This window comes from Bombina bombina, chromosome 1 (genome assembly GCF_027579735.1).
Source record: "Bombina bombina isolate aBomBom1 chromosome 1, aBomBom1.pri, whole genome shotgun sequence".
NCBI classification, from domain to species: domain Eukaryota; kingdom Metazoa; phylum Chordata; class Amphibia; order Anura; family Bombinatoridae; genus Bombina; species Bombina bombina.
In genome coordinates this window covers 300384596-300404551 of record NC_069499.1, presented here as the reverse complement: position 1 = coordinate 300404551, position 19956 = coordinate 300384596, and the positions used below count along the sequence as shown (strand labels likewise).

The 19956-nt window shown below is 41.5% G+C and overlaps 1 protein-coding gene across 1 annotated transcript in view; it reads left to right on the top strand.

Moving 5' to 3' along the window:
- PDIA5 (protein disulfide isomerase family A member 5) overlaps nt 1-19956 on the top strand; it is a 326999-nt gene that overhangs the window by 262510 nt on the left and 44533 nt on the right. The window contains exon 16 of the mRNA XM_053698070.1: nt 15925-16059. Within this exon, the coding sequence (XP_053554045.1) occupies nt 15925-16059 (135 nt within the window). The remainder of the gene's footprint in view (nt 1-15924; nt 16060-19956) is intronic.

The window sequence follows — 19956 nt, the reverse complement described above, 5'->3', positions numbered from 1 at the left end:
AACTTTCTAATTTACTCATATTATCAATTTTTCTTTGTTCTCTTGCTATCATTATAAAAATCACCAAAAATGGGCCGGCATCTAAACTCACATTCTTGCATTTCAAATAAAGATACCAAGAGAATGAAGAAAATTTGATAATAGGAGTAAATTCAAAATTTGCATAAAATTTCATGCTCAATCTGAATCACGAAATTAAATTTTTGGGTACAGTGTCCCTTTAAGGTTTTTTCTTGAAATTTATGTTAAATTTATAAGAAAGACTTATTTTTTTGTGGATTTAATTTTTTCAGCGGATATAGCTGTTTCTTCTGTTATGTGTGATCAGTCCACGGGTCATCATTACTTCTGGGATATAACTCCTCCCCAACAGGAAATGCAAGAGGATTCACCCAGCAGAGCTGCATATAGCTCCTCCCCTCTACGTCACTCCCAGTCATTCTCTTGCACCCAACGACTAGATAGGATGTGTGAGAGGACTATGGTGATTATACTTAGTTTTTATAACTTCAATCAAAAGTTTGTTATTTTACAATAGCACCGGAGCGTGTTATTGCCTCTCTGGCAGAGTTTGAAGAAGAATCTACCAGAGTTTTTACTATGATTTTAACCGGAGTAGTTAAGATCATATTGCTGTTTCTCGGCCATCTGAGGGAGGTAAAAGCTTCAGATCAGGGGACAGCGGGCAGATGAATCTGCATTGAGGTATGTAGCAGTTTTTATTTTCTGAATGGAATTGATGAGAAAATCCTGCCATACCGTTATAATGACATGTATGTATACTCTACACTTAAACAGTATTCTGGGGATGGTATTTCACTGGAATTACTCTGTTAAAAGTACATTAAACCTTTTAATAGGTTTTTATTATGTTAAACGTTTTTTGCTGGAATGTAGAATCGTTTGCATTTTCTGAGGTACTGAGTGAATAAATGTTTGGGCATTATTTTTCCACTTGGCAGTTGCTTGTTTTAATTGTGACAGTTTCGTTTCTCTCTCACTGCTGTGTGTGAGGGGGAGGGGCCGTTTTTGGCGCTCTTTGCTACGCATCAAAAATTTCCAGTCAGTTACTCTTGTATTTCCTGCATGATCCGGTTCATCTCTAACAGAACTCAGGGGTCTTCAAACTTCTTTGGAGGGAGGTAGATTCTCTCAGCAGAGCTGTGAGACTTATATATTGACTGTGATTAAAAACGTTGCTCTGTAATTTTTATGTTTCAAATTTAATTATTGTTACTTTACTAATGGGAACAAACCTTTGCTAAAAGTTGTGTTGTTTTTAAGGATTGATGCTATAACTGTTTTTCAGTTCATTATTTCAACTGTCATTTAATCGTTTAGTGTTTCTTTGAGGCACAGTACGTTTTTGTTAAATAAGATTGTAACCAAGTTGCAAGTTTATTGCTAGTGTGTTAAACATGTCTGATTCAGAGGAAGATACCTGTGTCATTTGTTCCAATGCCAAGGTGGAGCCCAATAGAAATTTATGTACTAACTGTATTGATGCTACTTTAAATAAAAGCCAATCTGTACAAATTGAACAAATTTCACCAAACAGCGAGGGGAGAGTTATGCCGACTAACTCTCCTCACGTGTCAGTACCTGCATCTCCCGCCCGGGAGGTGCGTGATATTGTGGCGCCTAGTACATCTGGGCGGCCATTACAGATAACATTACAAGATATGGCTACTGTTATGACTGAAGTTTTGGCTAAATTACCAGAACTAAGAGGCAAGCGTGATCACTCTGGGGTGAGAACAGAGTGCGCTGATAATACTAGGGCCATGTCTGATACTGCGTCACAGCTTGCAGAGCATGAGGACGGAGAGCTTCATTCTGTGGGTGACGGTTCTGATCCAAACAGATTGGATTCAGATATTTCAAATTTTAAATTTAAATTGGAGAACCTCCGTGTATTACTAGGGGAGGTTTTAGCGGCTCTTAATGATTGTAACACTGTTGCAATACCAGAGAAATTGTGTAGGTTGGATAAATACTTTGCGGTACCGGCGAGTACTGACGTTTTTCCTATACCTAAGAGACTAACTGAAATTGTTACTAAGGAGTGGGATAGACCCGGTGTGCCGTTCTCACCCCCTCCAATATTTAGAAAGATGTTTCCAATAGACGCCACCACACGGGACTTATGGCAAACGGTCCCTAAGGTGGAGGGAGCAGTTTCTACTTTAGCTAAGCGTACCACTATCCCGGTGGAGGATAGCTGTGCTTTTTCAGATCCAATGGATAAAAAATTAGAGGGTTACCTTAAGAAAATGTTTGTTCAACAAGGTTTTATATTGCAACCCCTTGCATGCATCGCGCCGATTACGGCTGCGGCAGCATTTTGGATTGAGTCTCTGGAAGAGAACCTTAGTTCAGCTACGCTGGACGACATTACGGACAGGCTTAGAGTCCTTAAACTAGCTAATTCATTCATTTCGGAGGCCGTAGTACATTTAACCAAACTTACGGCTAAGAACTCAGGATTCGCCATTCAGGCACGTAGGGCGCTGTGGCTAAAATCCTGGTCAGCTGATGTAACTTCTAAGTCCAAATTACTTAATATACCTTTCAAGGGGCAAACTTTATTTGGGCCCGGTTTGAAAGAAATTATCGCTGACATTACAGGAGGTAAGGGCCACGCCCTGCCTCAAGACAAAGCCAAAGCTAAGGCTAGACAGTCTAATTTTCGTCCCTTTCGGAATTTCAAAGCAGGAGCAGCACCAACTTCCACTGCACCAAAACAGGAAGGAGCTGTTGCTCGTTACAGACAAGGCTGGAAACCTAACCAGTCCTGGAACAAGGGCAAGCAGGCCAGGAAACCTGCTGCTGCCCCAAAGACAGCATGAACCGAGGGCCCCCGATCCGGGACCGGATCTAGTGGGGGGCAGACTCTCTCTCTTCGCCCAGGCTTGGGCAAGAGATGTTCAGGATTCCTGGGCGCTAGAGATCATATCTCAGGGATACCTTCTAGACTTCAAATTCTCTCCCTCAAGAGGGAGATTTCATCTGTCAAGGTTGTCAACAAACCAGATAAAGAAAGAAGCGTTTCTACGCTGTGTACAAGATCTGTTATTAATGGGAGTGATCCATCCGGTTCCGCGGTCGGAACAAGGACAAGGGTTTTACTCAAACCTGTTTGTGGTTCCCAAAAAAGAGGGAACTTTCAGGCCAATCTTGGATTTAAAGATCCTAAACAAATTCCTAAGAGTTCCATCGTTCAAAATGGAAACTATTCGGACAATCTTACCCATGATCCAAAAGGGTCAGTACATGACCACAGTGGATTTAAAGGATGCTTACCTTCACATACCGATTCACAAAGATCATTACCGGTATCTAAGGTTTGCCTTCTTAGACAGGCATTACCAGTTTGTAGCTCTTCCATTCGGATTGGCTACGGCTCCAAGAATCTTCACAAAGGTTCTGGGTGCCCTTCTGGCGGTACTAAGACCGCGAGGAATTTCGGTAGCTCCGTACCTAGACGACATTCTGATACAAGCTTCAAGCTTTCAAACTGCCAAGTCTCATACAGAGTTAGTTCTGGCATTTCTAAGGTCGCATGGATGGAAAGTGAACGAAAAGAAGAGTTCTCTCTTTCCTCTCACAAGAGTTCCATTCTTGGGGACTCTTATAGATTCTGTAGAAATGAAGATTTATCTGACAGAAGACAGATTAACAAAGCTTCTAAATGCATGCCGTGTCCTTCATTCCATTCAACTCCCGTCAGTAGCTCAATGCATGGAGGTGATCGGCTTAATGGTAGCAGCAATGGACATAGTACCCTTTGCACGTCTACATCTCAGACCGCTGCAATTGTGCATGCTGAGTCAGTGGAATGGGGATTACTCAGACTTGTCCCCTACTCTGAATCTGGATCAAGAGACCAGAAAATCTCTTCTATGGTGGCTTTCTCGGCCACATCTGTCCAGGGGGATGCCATTCAGCAGGCCGGACTGGACAATTGTAACAACAGACGCCAGCCTACTAGGTTGGGGCGCTGTCTGGAATTCTCTGAAAGCTCAGGGACAATGGAATCAGGAGGAAAGTCTCCTGCCAATAAACATTCTGGAATTGAGAGCAGTTCTCAATGCCCTTCTGGCTTGGCCCCAGTTAAAAACTCGGGGGTTCATCAGGTTTCAGTCGGACAACATCACGACTGTAGCTTACATCAACCATCAAGGAGGGACAAGAAGCTCCCTAGCAATGATGGAAGTATCAAAGATAATTCGCTGGGCAGAGTCTCACTCTTGCCACCTGTCAGCAATCCACATCCCGGGAGTGGAGAACTGGGAGGCGGATTTCTTGAGTCGCCAGACTTTTCATCCGGGGGAGTGGGAACTTCATCCGGAGGTCTTTGCCCAAATACTTCGACGTTGGGGGCAAACCAGAGATAGATCTCATGGCGTCTCGCCAGAACGCCAAACTTCCTCGCTACGGGTCCAGATCCAGGGATCCGGGAGCGGTTCTGATAGATGCTTTGACAGCACCTTGGAACTTCGGGATGGCTTATGTGTTTCCACCCTTCCCGCTGCTTCCTCGATTGATTGCCAAAATCAAACAGGAGAGAGCATCAGTGATTCTAATAGCGCCTGCATGGCCACGCAGGACTTGGTATGCAGATCTAGTGGACATGTCATCCTGTCCGCCTTGGTCTCTACCTCTAAGACAGGACCTTCTGATACAGGGTCCATTCAAACATCAAAATCTAACTTCTCTGAAGCTGACTGCTTGGAAATTGAACGCTTGATTTTATCAAAACGTGGTTTTTCTGAGTCGGTTATTGATACCCTGATACAGGCTAGGAAGCCTGTTACCAGAAGGATTTACCATAAGATATGGCGTAAATACCTATACTGGTGCGAATCCAAAGGTTACTCCTGGAGTAAGGTTAGGATTCCTAGGATATTGTCCTTTCTACAAGAAGGTTTAGAAAAGGGTTTATCGGCTAGCTCATTAAAGGGACAGATCTCAGCTCTGTCCATCTTGTTACACAGGCGTCTGTCAGAAAATCCAGACGTCCAGGCCTTTTGTCAGGCTTTAGCTAGGATCAAGCCTGTGTTTAAAACTGTTGCTCCGCCATGGAGTTTAAACCTTGTTCTTAACGTTCTACAAGGAGTTCCGTTTGAACCCCTTCATTCCATTGATATAAAGTTGTTATCTTGGAAAGTGTTATTTTTAATGGCTATTTCTTCGGCTCGGAGAGTCTCTGAGTTATCAGCTTTACATTGTGATTCTCCTTATTTGATTTTTCATTCAGATAAGGTAGTTCTGCGTACAAAACCTGGGTTCTTACCTAAGGTAGTCACTAACAGGAACATCAATCAAGAGATCGTGGTGCCTTCCCTGTGCCCGAATCCTTCTTCAAAGAAGGAACGTCTTCTACACAATCTGGATGTAGTTCGTGCCCTCAAGTTCTACTTGCAGGCAACTAAGGATTTTCGACAAACGTCTTCCCTGTTTGTCGTGTACTCTGGTCAGAGGAGAGGTCATAAGGCTTCGGCTACCTCTCTCTCCTTCTGGCTTCGTAGCATAATTCGTTTAGCCTATGAGACTGCTGGACAGCAGCCTCCTGAAAGAATTACAGCTCATTCTACTAGAGCTGTGGCTTCCACTTGGGCCTTTAAGAATGAGGCCTCTGTTGAACAGATTTGCAAGGCTGCAACTTGGTCTTCGCTTCATACTTTTTCCAAATTTTACAAATTTGACACTTTTGCTTCTTCGCAGGCTATTTTTGGGAGAAAGGTTCTTCAGGCAGTGGTTCCTTCTGTATAATGAGCCTGCCTATCCCTCCCGTCATCCGTGTACTTTTGCTTTGGTATTGGTATCCCAGAAGTAATGATGACCCGTGGACTGATCACACATAACAGAAGAAAACATAATTTATGCTTACCTGATAAATTCCTTTCTTCTGTTGTGTGATCAGTCCACGGCCCGCCCTGTTTTTTAAGGCAGGTAAATATCTTTTAAATTATACTCCAGTCACCACTTCACCCTTGGTTTCTCCTTTCTCGTTGATTCTTGGTCGAATGACTGGGAGTGACGTAGAGGGGAGGAGCTATATGCAGCTCTGCTGGGTGAATCCTCTTGCATTTCCTGTTGGGGAGGAGTTATATCCCAGAAGTAATGATGACCCGTGGACTGATCACACAACAGAAGAAAGGAATTTATCAGGTAAGCATAAATTATGTTTTTTATTTTATCCCTCCCTTTCTAGTGACTCTTCTGTGGTCTCCCACATCTTGGGTATTTCTATCCCATACATCACTAGCTCATGGACGCTTGCCAATTACATGAAAGAAAACATAATTTATGTAAGAACTTGCCTGATAAATTAATTTCTTTCATATTCGCAAGAGTCCATGAGGCCCACCCTTTTTATGGTGGTTATGGTTTTTGTATAAAAAGCACAATTATATTTCCAGTTCCTCTTTTTGTATGCTTTTTAACTCCTAATTTTTTCACCCCACTACTTGGCTATTCGTTAAACTGAATTGTGGGTGTGGTGAGAGGTGTATTTATAGGTATTTTGAGGTTTGGGAAACTTTGCCCCTCCTGGTTGGATTGTATATCCCATACGTCACTAGCTCATGGACTCTTGCCAATATGAAAGAAATTAATTTATCAGGTAAGTTCTTAAATAAATTATTTTTTCTTTGATAGTATACTTTTTCTGGGTTCAGGATTGAAAGCAAGAAAAGAGAAAAAAATGTTTTACAATAAGCTTTTTTTAAAGAAATAATAAAGGAAACAAGCAGCAACCCAGAATAAGATAAATTAACTTAGCTGTCTTGTTGCAATACAAAAGGCTTCATATCTTGAACATTAACAGGGAGATTCACCTGATCCATTCTAAGGATGCAAAAAAGAAACAAAGCAGCCTTCAAAACTCAGTCCAAGGAAGCAAAGACTTGGCAGGTAAAAGTATACATACATCCTGAATATATGCTAAATGTGCCAAACAGCATCCAACTAACTTACACTGACTTGAGATGCCCTCCTGTCATTTAAAAAGCCTATAATGCATGCAAATGACACTTAAAGTCGGATTCCGATGATGTCACAGGTAAGATGGCATCACCCATGAGGCTGAACCTTCTAAAAAGCTCCAGCACCAACAGCCTGCCCTATTTCATTGACACACCTCTTAAAAACTGGTGAACCTCAGATAATAGGGGTTATTAACGTGAACCTTGAAGGTGACCTCCACCAACATATCCCTAAAGGAAAAGGAACGGACAGTGGACGGAACTTTGAATGGAAGGGAGTAATAAACATTATCCCTGTAAAGGTGAAAGGGTGTGGAAATTTTTCTGCCCACGCCCCCTTAGAAGAGGGCACTGTAAGTTATTTGACTAGGTTGGCCAATATATAATTTTTATCTTATGAAGAGTGTAGTGGTATAGTAGTGCATTTTAGGGGCCAGTTTGTATTGTAAAGTTCTCCTCTGTGTAAATTACAATTGGGCTAAAAGAGGCTTCTCCTAGGTGGTAACTCACCATAAAACAAGCTACTCAGTTGTTGTTCATTCCTGGTAGAGTGCTTCTCTTTCTGTATGCATCTAGTTTGTATTATGCTCTGTTTGTAAGGCATGCATAAGGAATTTTGCCTTTTTAAAGGTACATTAAAGCAGTGATTTTCAACTTTTTATTTGCCGTGGCACACTTTTTTACATTTAAAAATCCTGCAGCACACCACCATCCCAAAATTTTACAAAATCACACATTGTAGCCTAATACAGCATATTTATATATTATATATATATATATATATATATATATATATATATATATATATATGTGTGTATATATATATATATATATATATATATATATATATATATATATACACACATACTGTACTGTCATGCCATGCCTCCTACTAACTATACGTGACATATTGACATTAATTCACAAACAATCATAATGATTGTCTGTGAATAAATGTCTATATTTCTTGGTTGTAAATGATGCCTGATGAGCCTGTCACATACTTCCCAATATTTCAAAATTTGAAAGAGGGACACCCCCGCACTGGGAAAAGTCCACCTCACCCCGCAAACTGGGAGAAGTGTTATCTGTGGAGCACAAGATTACATGTGGAGCATGGTATGCTGTTCTGGAGGTGGAGCAAAGCTGCGCCAGCATGCATGGGGGATTGAAGTGTCACGTAGTGCTGAGTGTAGAGCCGGCACTAGGCACGTGTTGTGGTGGGTGGGGGTTCCTTCCAAGTGTGAACACGGGTCGGGGAGGCTAGCTGACGCTGCAGTTATCTTCAGTCATCATCTCACTCAAAATAAAAAAACGGCCCAGAGTAAAAAACAAGCAAAATTTAAAAAATATGTCACACTGTTGTCAGTCTGCTGTGGCACACCTGAGGATCTCTCACGGCACACTGGTTGAAAAACACTGCATTAAAGTGATGGTAAATAATGTGTATCAAGAGTAAAGCATACAAACCTATGGACTTTTTTTTTTTTTTTTATATAAGTTTCCTGCTATAACTCTGGGGCCCTACCCCTTGTTAGATATAGAGTGGTGCCACCTGCTCTGTGCCTAATCTTCTAAGTGTTCACTGGGGCTCAGCTAAGAATACAAACTGCACATGTGCAGTTTGTCCTTAGCCAGGGCTGGTGGAGACACTGGGGAACACTTTCACTTGGAAGACATGCCATGTGGCACAGCTTCATGTTGGTTGTACCACATGGCTAGTCAAAAATGAAAAAAAGCTTCTGTAAGGGTGATGGACGCAGCGGCATACCAGACAGCAATTTGATCTGTTACCGTCACTTTAAGCAGTCTTTTTTAATCTGCAATGTATAGCAAGCATTTCAGTAGACATTGCAGGTATGCTGGCTAGTGGGAGCATGCTTACCGACTGTCCCTCAGACATGGCAATATGGTAAATATGAACCCATGGGGTTGAAAAAACATCTATATTGCTAATGCGCAGTGTCTCTTGCAGAAGTTGCTATACATTGCAAATGATGTCCCTTGTATGTTGGTATGATCTTTGGATGCTAAAACAACATTGCAACATAGACTTAAACAGCCTTTCTTCTGTTATGTGTGATCAGTCCACGGGTCATCATTACTTCTGGGATATAACTCCTCCCCAACAGGAAATGCAAGAGGATTCACCCAGCAGAGCTGCATATAGCTCCTCCCCTCTACGTCAGTCCCAGTCATTCTCTTGCACCCAACGACTAGATAGGATGTGTGAGAGGACTATGGTGATTATACTTAGTTTTTATGACTTCAATCAAAAGTTTGTTATTTTAAAATAGCACCGGAGCGTGTTATTACTTCTCTGGCAGAGTTTGAGGAAGAATCTGTCAGAGTTTTTTACTATGATTTTAACCGGAGTAGTTAAGATCATATTGCTGTTCTCGGCCATCTGAGGGAGGTAAAGGCTTCAGATCAGGGGACAGCGGGCAGAGGAATCTGCATTGAGGTATGTAGCAGTTTTTATTTTCTGAATGGAATTGATGAGAAAATCCTGCCATACCGTTAAAATGACATGTATGTATACACTTCAGTATTCTGGGGATGGTATTTCACCGGAACTACTCTGTTAAAGGTCACTAATCCTTTTTAATATCTATTTATCATGTTAAACGTTTTTGCTGGAATGTAGAATCGTTTACATTGCTGAGGTACTGTGTGAATAAATATTTGGGCATTATTTTCCACTTGGCAGTTTTTTTGCTTTATTTGTGACAGTTTCGTTTCTCTTCACTGCTGTGTGGGAGAGGGAGGGGCCGTTTTGGCGCTCTTTGCTACGCATCAAAAAATACCAGTCAGTTACTTTTATTTTTCCTGCATGATCCGGTTCATCTCTGATAGATCTCAGGGGTCTTCAAACTTCTTTGAAGGGAAGGTAAATTCTCTCAGCAGAGCTGTGAGAATTCTTATAGTGACTGTGAATAAAAACGTTGCTTTGTATTTTTTATGTCAAATTTAATTATTGTTATTTTACTAATGGGAACAAACCTTTGCTAAAAGTTTTGTTGTTTTAAAGTTTGATGCTATAACTGTTTTTCAGTTCACTATTTCAACTGTCATTTAATCGTTAGTACCTCTTTGAGGCACAGTACGTTTTTTGCTAAAAAAGATTATAACCAAGTTGTAAGTTTTTTTGCTAGTGTGTTAAACATGTCTGACTCAGAGGAAGATATCTGTGTCATTTGTTCCAATGCCAAGGTGGAGCCCAATAGAAATTTATGTACTAACTGTATTGATGCTACTTTAAATAAAAGTCAATCTGTACAATGTGAACAAATTTCACCAAACAGCGAGGGGAGAGTTATGCCGACTAACTCGCCTCACGCGGCAGTACCTGCATCTCCCGCCCGGGAGGTGCGTGATATTTTGGTGCCTAGTACATCTGGGCGGCCATTACAGATAACATTACAAGATATGGCTACTGTTATGACTGAAGTTTTGTCTAAATTACCAGAATTAAGAGGCAAGCGTGATCACTCTGGGGTGAGAACAGAGTGCGCTGACAATGCTAGGGCCATGTCTGATACTGCGTCACAGCTCGCAGAGCATGAGGACGGAGAGCTTCATTCTGTGGGTGACGGTTCTGATCCAAACAGATTGGATTCAGATATTTCAAATTTTAAATTTAAATTGGAGAACCTCCGTGTATTACTAGGGGAGGTCTTAGCAGCTCTCAACGATTGTAACACCGTTGCAATACCAGAGAAACTGTGTAGGTTGGATAAATACTTTGCGGTACCGGCGAGTACTGACGTTTTTCCTATACCTAAGAGACTAACTGAAATTGTTACTAAGGAGTGGGATAGACCCGGTGTGCCGTTCTCACCCCCTCCAATATTTAGAAAGATGTTTCCAATAGACGCCACCACTCGGGACTTATGGCAAACGGTCCCCAAGGTGGAGGGAGCAGTTTCTACTTTAGCTAAGCGTACCACTATCCCGGTGGAGGATAGCTGTGCTTTCTCAGATCCAATGGATAAAAAATTAGAGGGTTACCTTAAGAAAATGTTTGTTCAACAAGGTTTTATATTACAACCCCTTGCATGTATCGCGCCGATTACGGCTGCGGCAGCATTTTGGATTGAGTCGCTTGAAGAGAACCTTAGTTCATCTACGCTAGACGACATTACGGACAGGCTTAGAGTCCTTAAACTAGCTAATTCCTTCATTTCGGAGGCCGTAGTACATTTAACCAAACTTACGGCTAAGAACTCAGGATTCGCCATACAGGCACGTAGGGCGCTGTGGCTAAAATCCTGGTCAGCTGATGTTACTTCTAAGTCCAAATTACTTAATATACCTTTCAAGGGGCAGTCTTTATTTGGGCCCGGATTGAAAGAGATTATCGCTGACATTACAGGAGGTAAGGGCCACGCCCTACCTCAAGACAAAGCCAAAGCTAAGGCTAGACAGTCTAATTTTCGTCCCTTTCGGAACTTTAAAACAGGAGCAGCATCAACCTCCACTGCACCAAAACAGGAAGGAGCTGTTGCTCGTTACAGGCAAGGCTGGAAGCCTAACCAGTCCTGGAACAAGAGCAAGCAGGCCAGGAAACCTGCTGCTGCCCCAAAGACAGCATGAACCGAGAGCCCCCGATCCGGGACCGGATCTAGTGGGGGGCAGACTCTCTCTCTTCGCCCAGGCCTGGGCAAGAGATGTTCAGGATCCCTGGGCTCTAGAGATCATATCGCAGGGATACCTTCTAGACTTCAAATTATCTCCCCCAAGAGGGAGATTTCATCTGTCAAGGTTGTCAACAAACCAGATAAAGAAAGAAGCGTTTCTACGCTGTGTACAAGATCTGTTATTAATGGGAGTGATCCATCCGGTTCCGCGGTCGGAACAAGGACAAGGGTTCTACTCAAACCTGTTTGTGGTTCCCAAAAAAGAGGGAACTTTCAGGCCAATCTTAGATTTAAAGACTCTAAACAAATTCCTAAGAGTTCCATCGTTCAAAATGGAAACTATTCGGACAATCTTACCCATGATCCAAGAGGGTCAGTACATGACCACAGTGGATTTAAAGGATGCTTACCTTCACATACCGATCCACAAAGATCATCACCGGTATCTAAGGTTTGCCTTCTTAGACAGGCACTACCAGTTTGTAGCTCTTCCATTCGGATTGGCTACGGCTCCAAGAATCTTCACAAAGGTTCTGGGTGCCCTTCTAGCGGTACTAAGACCGCGAGGGATTGCGGTAGCTCCGTACCTAGACGACATTCTAATTCAAGCTTCAAGCTTTCAAACTGCCAAGTCTCATACAGAGTTAGTTCTGGCATTTCTAAGGTCGCATGGATGGAAAGTGAACGAAAAGAAGAGTTCTCTCTTTCCTCTCACAAGAGTTCCATTCTTGGGGACTCTTATAGATTCTGTAGAAATGAAGATTTACCTGACAGAAGACAGGTTAACAAAGCTTCAAAATGCATGCCGCGTCCTTCATTCCATTCAACACCCGTCAGTAGCTCAATGCATGGAGGTGATCGGCTTAATGGTAGCGGCAATGGACATAGTACCTTTTGCACGCCTACACCTCAGACCGCTGCAATTATGCATGCTAAGTCAGTGGAATGGGGATTACTCAGATTTGTCCCCTACTCTGAATCTGAATCAAGAGACCAGAAATTCTCTTCTATGGTGGCTTTATCGGCCACACCTGTCCAGGGGGATGCCATTCAGCAGGCCAGACTGGACAATTGTAACAACAGACGCCAGCCTACTAGGTTGGGGCGCTGTCTGGAATTCTCTGAAGACTCAGGGACTATGGAATCAGGAGGAGAGTCTCCTTCCAATAAACATTCTGGAATTGAGAGCAGTGCTCAATGCCCTTCTGGCTTGGCCCCAGTTAACAACTCGGGGGTTCATCAGGTTTCAGTCGGACAACATCACGACTGTAGCTTACATCAACCATCAGGGAGGGACAAGAAGCTCCCTAGCAATGATGGAAGTATCAAAGATAATTCGCTGGGCAGAGTCTCACTCTTGCCACCTGTCAGCAATCCACATCCCGGGAGTGGAGAACTGGGAGGCGGATTTCTTGAGTCGCCAGACTTTTCATCCGGGGGAGTGGGAACTTCATCCGGAGGTCTTTGCCCAAATACTTCGACGTTGGGGCAAACCAGAGATAGATCTCATGGCGTCTCGCCAGAACGCCAAACTTCCTCGCTACGGGTCCAGATCCAGGGATCCGGGAGCAGTTCTGATAGATGCTTTGACAGCACCTTGGAACTTCAGGATGGCTTATGTGTTTCCACCCTTCCCGCTGCTTCCTCGATTGATTGCCAAAATCAAACAGGAGAGAGCATCAGTAATTCTAATAGCACCTGCATGGCCACGCAGGACTTGGTATGCAGATCTAGTGGACATGTCATCCTGTCCGCCTTGGTCTCTACCTCTAAGACAGGACCTTCTGATACAGGGTCCATTCAAACATCAAAATCTAACTTCTCTGAAGCTGACTGCTTGGAAATTGAACGCTTGATTTTATCAAAACGTGGTTTTTCTGAGTCGGTTATTGATACCCTAATTCAGGCTAGGAAGCCTGTTACCAGAAGGATTTACCATAAAATATGGCGGAAATACCTATACTGGTGCGAATCCAAAGGTTACTCCTGGAGTAAGGTTAGGATCGCTAGGATACTGTCTTTTCTACATGAAGGTTTAGAAAAGGGTTTATCAGCTAGTTCATTAAAGGGACAGATTTCAGCTCTGTCCATCTTGTTACACAGACGTCTGTCAGAAAATCCAGACGTCCAGTCTTTTTGTCAGGCTTTAGCTAGGATCAAGCCTGTGTTTAAAGCTGTTGCTCCACCATGGAGTTTAAACTTAGTTCTTAACGTTTTACAGGGTGTTCCGTTTGAACCCCTTCATTCCATTGATATAAAAATGTTATCTTGGAAAGTTCTGTTTTTAATGGCTATTTCCTCGGCTCGAAGAGTCTCTGAGTTATCAGCCTTACATTGTGATTCCCCTTATCTGATTTTTCACTCAGACAAGGTAGTTCTGCGTACTAAACCTGGGTTCTTACCTAAGGTAGTCACTAACAGGAACATCAATCAAGAGATTGTTGTCCCATCCTTGTGTCCAAATCCTTCTTCAAAGAAGGAACGTCTTTTACACAATCTGGATGTAGTTCGTGCCCTCAAGTTCTACTTGCAGGCAACTAAAGATTTTCGCCAAACTTCTTCCTTGTTTGTCGTTTACTCTGGACAGAGGAGAGGTCAAAAAGCTTCTGCTACCTCTCTCTCTTTTTGGCTTCGTAGCATAATACGTTTAGCCTATGAGACTGCTGGACAGCAGCCTCCTGAAAGAATTACAGCTCACTCCACTAGAGCTGTGGCTTCCACTTGGGCCTTTAAGAATGAGGCCTCTGTTGAACAGATTTGCAAGGCTGCAACTTGGTCTTCACTTCATACTTTTTCCAAATTTTACAAATTTGACACTTTTGCTTCTTCGGAGGCTATTTTTGGGAGAAAGGTTCTTCAGGCAGTGGTTCCTTCTGTATAATGAGCCTGCCTTTCCCTCCCGTCATCCGTGTACTTTTGCTTTGGTATTGGTATCCCAGAAGTAATGATGACCCGTGGACTGATCACACATAACAGAAGAAAACATAATTTATGCTTACCTGATAAATTCCTTTCTTCTGTTGTGTGATCAGTCCACGGCCCGCCCTGTTTTTAAGGCAGGTAAATATCTTTTAAATTATACTCCAGTCACCACTTCACCCTTGGTTACTCCTTTCTCGTTGATTCTTGGTCGAATGACTGGGACTGACGTAGAGGGGAGGAGCTATATGCAGCTCTGCTGGGTGAATCCTCTTGCATTTCCTGTTGGGGAGGAGTTATATCCCAGAAGTAATGATGACCCGTGGACTGATCACACAACAGAAGAAAGGAATTTATCAGGTAAGCATAAATTATGTTTTTAAGAGTGTGGTGTTTGGGGCCGACATGACATCTTAACTGTCTGTATTTATATCTGTTTTTAAAATGTAAGATTGCTTTAAATTTGTTGAGAAGTTGTTTTAGCTCTTGTGTTCTTTTCTTTTCTTTTATCAACCATACTTAGAGGTTTATTATAAAACTCTCCCTACTTACATTACATTGGAGCATCCCACTCCCTAGCATTTATAGTGACCCAAATAAAAAAAGAAATGCAAATATCTGATGGAAAATGTAATATTCATCATCTTATTTTGCACCCAGATGGCTTTGCCTTATGCCTTAATGTTACTTCTAAACTGATGACAGTTGTTAAAGTTCAATTTGTAAAGAAGTAAACCGTACAAAAAGCATTGTCTTCTGCATGTAACCTGGATCATGCATTTCTTCTTTTGTTACTTTTCTTAGACACATTTTATTGTCACACTTTTATTGTCACACATGTATTAAACACATAGGCAAAGTTCTACTTGGGAGCTGCAGAGAATCCTTAACCCTAAGCAGGATACAGCTGCTGTGCTAATCAGCCAATTATTATTTGTGTTCATATAGGAAAAAATAACCCTCAATCGGGAGCTCTACAATGTCCTTTTAAGAAAGATGATAAAGTCCTATCTAAAATAATGCAGATTAGCCCACTGAGATGTCACAGAATTTTTACTAAAGATTAAAGTATGCCAATGATCATATTTATTTCTGTGACCCTAAACTCTTGTGTTTTAGCAAGCTACATGATTTAATTCACAGTGTTTAAATGTAGTCCTTCTGTCGGAGCCGGCAAATGATATGGATATCCTATACATTTCAGATTCTGCAATATATTTTTATAAAGTGCAATGTGTTTTTATAAAGTAAAAAGTTTGGGATACATTGATTTCCTGCGTTGGCTAAACCTTCACAACATGTAGCTGCTATGTGCAGGGTCTTGCTGTAGAATGGGTCAAGGGGAATATGCCTGTCTAAGTATCTTCTGTTTGTAGATCGCATATGCAGCCGTAGACTGCACCAAAGAGAAGAACCAAGACCTCTGCAAACAAGAAGGGGTTGAGGGATTTCCCACTTTCAATTACTACAACTATGGAAAGCTATCGGAGAAATACAACGGAGAACGTGGAGTAAGCTTCTCTTAACAAAGATATTAATATATAATTTGAAAAAAAGATATGAGCTTAAATCCTTATTTAATCTTTGGTCTTGTATTTTTAATATATTCTAGAACTAGAATATTTCAGTACCCTGTTTTGAACGATTTCTTAAAGGGATAGTCTAATCAAAATTTAAACTTTCATGATTCTGCTAGAGCATGCAATTTTAAGCACCTTTCTAATTTACTTCTATTATCAATTTTTATTTGTTCTCTTGGTATCTTTATACCAATTTTTGGTTCAGCACCTGGGTAGCGCTTGCAGATTTAGACACCAATCAGCAAGCGCTACTCAGGTGCTAAACTAAAAATGGGCCGTCTCCTAAGCTTACATTCTTGCTTTTTCAAATAAAGATACCAAAAGAACGAAAAAAATTGATAATAGGATTAAATTAGAAAGTTGCTTAAAATGGCATTCTCTATCTGAATCATGAAAGTTTAATTTTGATTGGACTATCCCTTTAAACTCTGCAACATCCCCACTTAGCTGCCAGTCAAGCTAGATTGTTGTTTTACTAAAAGGATATAAAACCCAAATTGTCTCTTGCATGATTCACATAGTGTGCAATTTCTTTCATACAGTAGTGCTTTGCAGCTCTTGAGCCCACCTAAGTATTCTTTTCAACAAAGGATAGCAAGAAACCACGCAAATTAGATAACAGTAGTAAATTGGAAAGTTGTTTAAACATAATTTATGCTTACCTCATAAATTAGTTTATTTCATGGTAGTGAGAGTCCATGATCCATTACTCTTGCGAATTACTCTGCCCTACCACTAGGAGGAGGCAATGATTCCCAAATCCCAAGAACTCTATAAAACTCCTCCCACCTTGTCTTTGCCTCCGCTTGAGGTGGTCAAAGAAGGAAAATGCGTTCTCAGATCAAGGGGTTCTCAGATCAAGTTGAGGCCCCTTGTCGGAGGGATGTATTTGGAGTATTGGAAGTGCTAAATATTTCACCATTGGGGTTTAGTTCTAAGCCTTGTTATCGGGGTCGCAGGGACTTGTATGCCTGTTGAGTGGTCCATATACTCCTATTCCAGCGCTTCTGCTGTTATTTCAGCACTGGTCTAGGCGCTTCCTACTGGTATCCTCCAGTAGCAGAGTACCTTTGGGTAAGTATTTTATTTGACACACTATAAATTGTCTAGGATATCACTATATATATTTCTCTTGCAAGGTGTATCCAGTCCACGGATTCATCCTTACTTGTGGGATATTCTCATTCCCTACAGGAAGTGGCAAAGAGAGCACACAGCAAAGCTGTCCATATAGCTCCCCCTCTGGCTCCGCCCCCCAGCCATTCTCTTTGCCGCTCTAACAAGTAGCATCTCCACAGGAGGGTAAAGTGAATGTGGTGTTAGATTTGTAGTTTTTATATCTTCAATCAAATGTTTATTTTTAAATAGTACCGGTTTGTGCTATTTACTCTCTGGCAGAAATATGATGAAGAATTCTGCTGAGAGGAAAATGATTTTAGCATGTTGTAACTAAAATCCATTGCTGTTCCCACACAGGACTGAGGAGTACCAGAAAACTTCAGTTGGGGGGAACAGTTTGCAGGCTTAACTGCTTTGAGGTATGTTTCAGTCATATTTTTTCTAGTCAAGACAAGATAATGCTAGAAGACTGACAAGATTCCCCATGTGGGAAGGGTAAGCCATGTTCTGAAACTTAGTATAGAACTAGAGGCTTATTTAAGTGGGCTCAATAGACTGGTTATCACTTTAACAGGGCAATCGATTATTTTATTAAGAAAAATACTCTTTATTGACACTTTTAAGCACTTTTGATGTGTTTATTGGGTTTTTTATTCCACATGGCATTATTTTTAGTCACCTAAATTGGGTTCTGAAGGCCCCACAGCTCCGGAGTAGGGTGGGAGGGGCCTAATTTTGCGCCTCAGTTGCGCAGTTTATTCTGACAAGATTTCCCTGCATGCTGCTTCACATGGGTCCAGAGACTGCTTGAGGACTTCAGGAGGCTTGCTTTTCTCAAATTCAATCCTTAAGGGAAGGTAGGGCCACAGCAGGCTGCTGTGGCAAGGTGCTGTAGTTTATTAACCGGTTGTTTGCTTTAGGCGGCTCCGGTTTGGGCATTAAAGGGTTAATCAGGCTGAAACTTGCTGTGCAATCATATCGAAGCATTAGGCACATACTGTAAAAATTTCAAGAGATTTGGTTCATTTTTCACTGTTTTGTAAAATTGTGTGCGCTTTTATTATCTTAAAGGCACAGTACCATTTATTGCAAATTGTATTTCTTTCATGTAATTAGCAAGAGTCCATGAGCTAGTGACGTATGGGATATACATTCCTACCAGGAGGGGCAAAGTTTCCCAAACCTCAAAATGCCTATAAATACACCCCTCACCACACCCACAAATCAGTTTTACAAACTTTGCCTCCTATGGAGGTGGTGAAGTAAGTTTGTGCTAGATTCTACGTTGATATGCGCTCCGCAGCAGGTTGAAGCCCGGTTTTCCTCTCAGCGTGCAGTGAATGTCAGAGGGATGTGAGGAGAGTATTGCCTATTTGAATTCAATGATCTCCTTCTACGGGGTCTATTTCATAGGTTCTCTGTTATCGGTCGTAGAGATTCATCTCTTACCTCCCTTTTCAGATCGACGATATACTCTTATTTATATACCATTACCTCTGCTGATTTTCGTTTCAGTACTGGTTTGGCTTTCTACAACATGTAGATGAGTGTCCTGGGGTAAGTAAGTCTTATTTTCTGTGACACTCTAAGCTATGGTTGGGCACTTTTTTATAAAGTTCTAAATATATGTATTCAAACATTTATTTGCCTTGACTCAGGATGTTCAACATTCCTTATTTCAGACAGTCAGTTTCATATTTGGGATAATGCATATGAATAAATCAATTTTTTTCTTACCTTAAAAATTTGACTTTTTCCCTGTGGGCTGTTAGGCTCGCGGGGGCTGAAAATGCTTCATTTTATTGCGTCATTCTTGGCGCAGACTTTTTTGGCGCAAATTTTTTTTTTCTGTTTCCGGCGTCATACGTGTCGCCGGAAGTTGTGTCATTTTTGACGTTCTTTTGCACCAAAAGTGTCGGCGTTCCGGATGTGGCGTCATTTTTGGCGCCAAAAGCATTTAGGCGCCAAATAATGTGGGCGCCATTTTTGGCGCTAAAAAAATATGGGCGTCACTATTGTCTCCACATTATTTAAGTCTCATTTTTTATTGCTTCTGGTTGCTAGAAGCTTGTTCACTGGCATTTTTTTCCCATTCCTGAAACTGTCATTTAAGGAATTTGATCAATTTTGCTTTATATGTTGTTTTTTCTATTACATATTGCAAGATGTCCCACGTTGAAACTGAGTCAGAAGATACTTCTGGAAAATCGCTGCCTGGGGCTGGAGCTACCAAAGCTAAGTGTATCTACTGTAAACTTATGGTATCTGTTCCTCCAGCTGTTGTTTGTACTGTTTTGTCATGACAAACTTGTTAATGCAGATAATATTTCCTTTAGTACTGTTACATTACCTGTTGCTGTTCTGTCAACATCTAATACTCAGAGTGTTCCTGATAACATAAGAGATTTTGTTTCTAAATCCATTAAGAAGGCTATGTCTGTTATTCCTCCTTCTAGTAAATGTAAAAAGTCTTTTAAAACTTCTCATTTTTCAGATGAATTTTTAAATGAACATCATCATTCTGATTCTGATAATGGTTCTTCTGGTTCAGAGGATTCTGTCTCAGAGGTTGATGCTGATAAATCTTCATATTTATTCATTGTTTTGTACAAGCTTTGGTTCGTATAAAACCTGTCATTAAGTCAATTTCTCCTCCTTTGAATTTGGTTCTGAGGGCTCTTCAAGCTCCTCCGTTTGAACCTATGCATT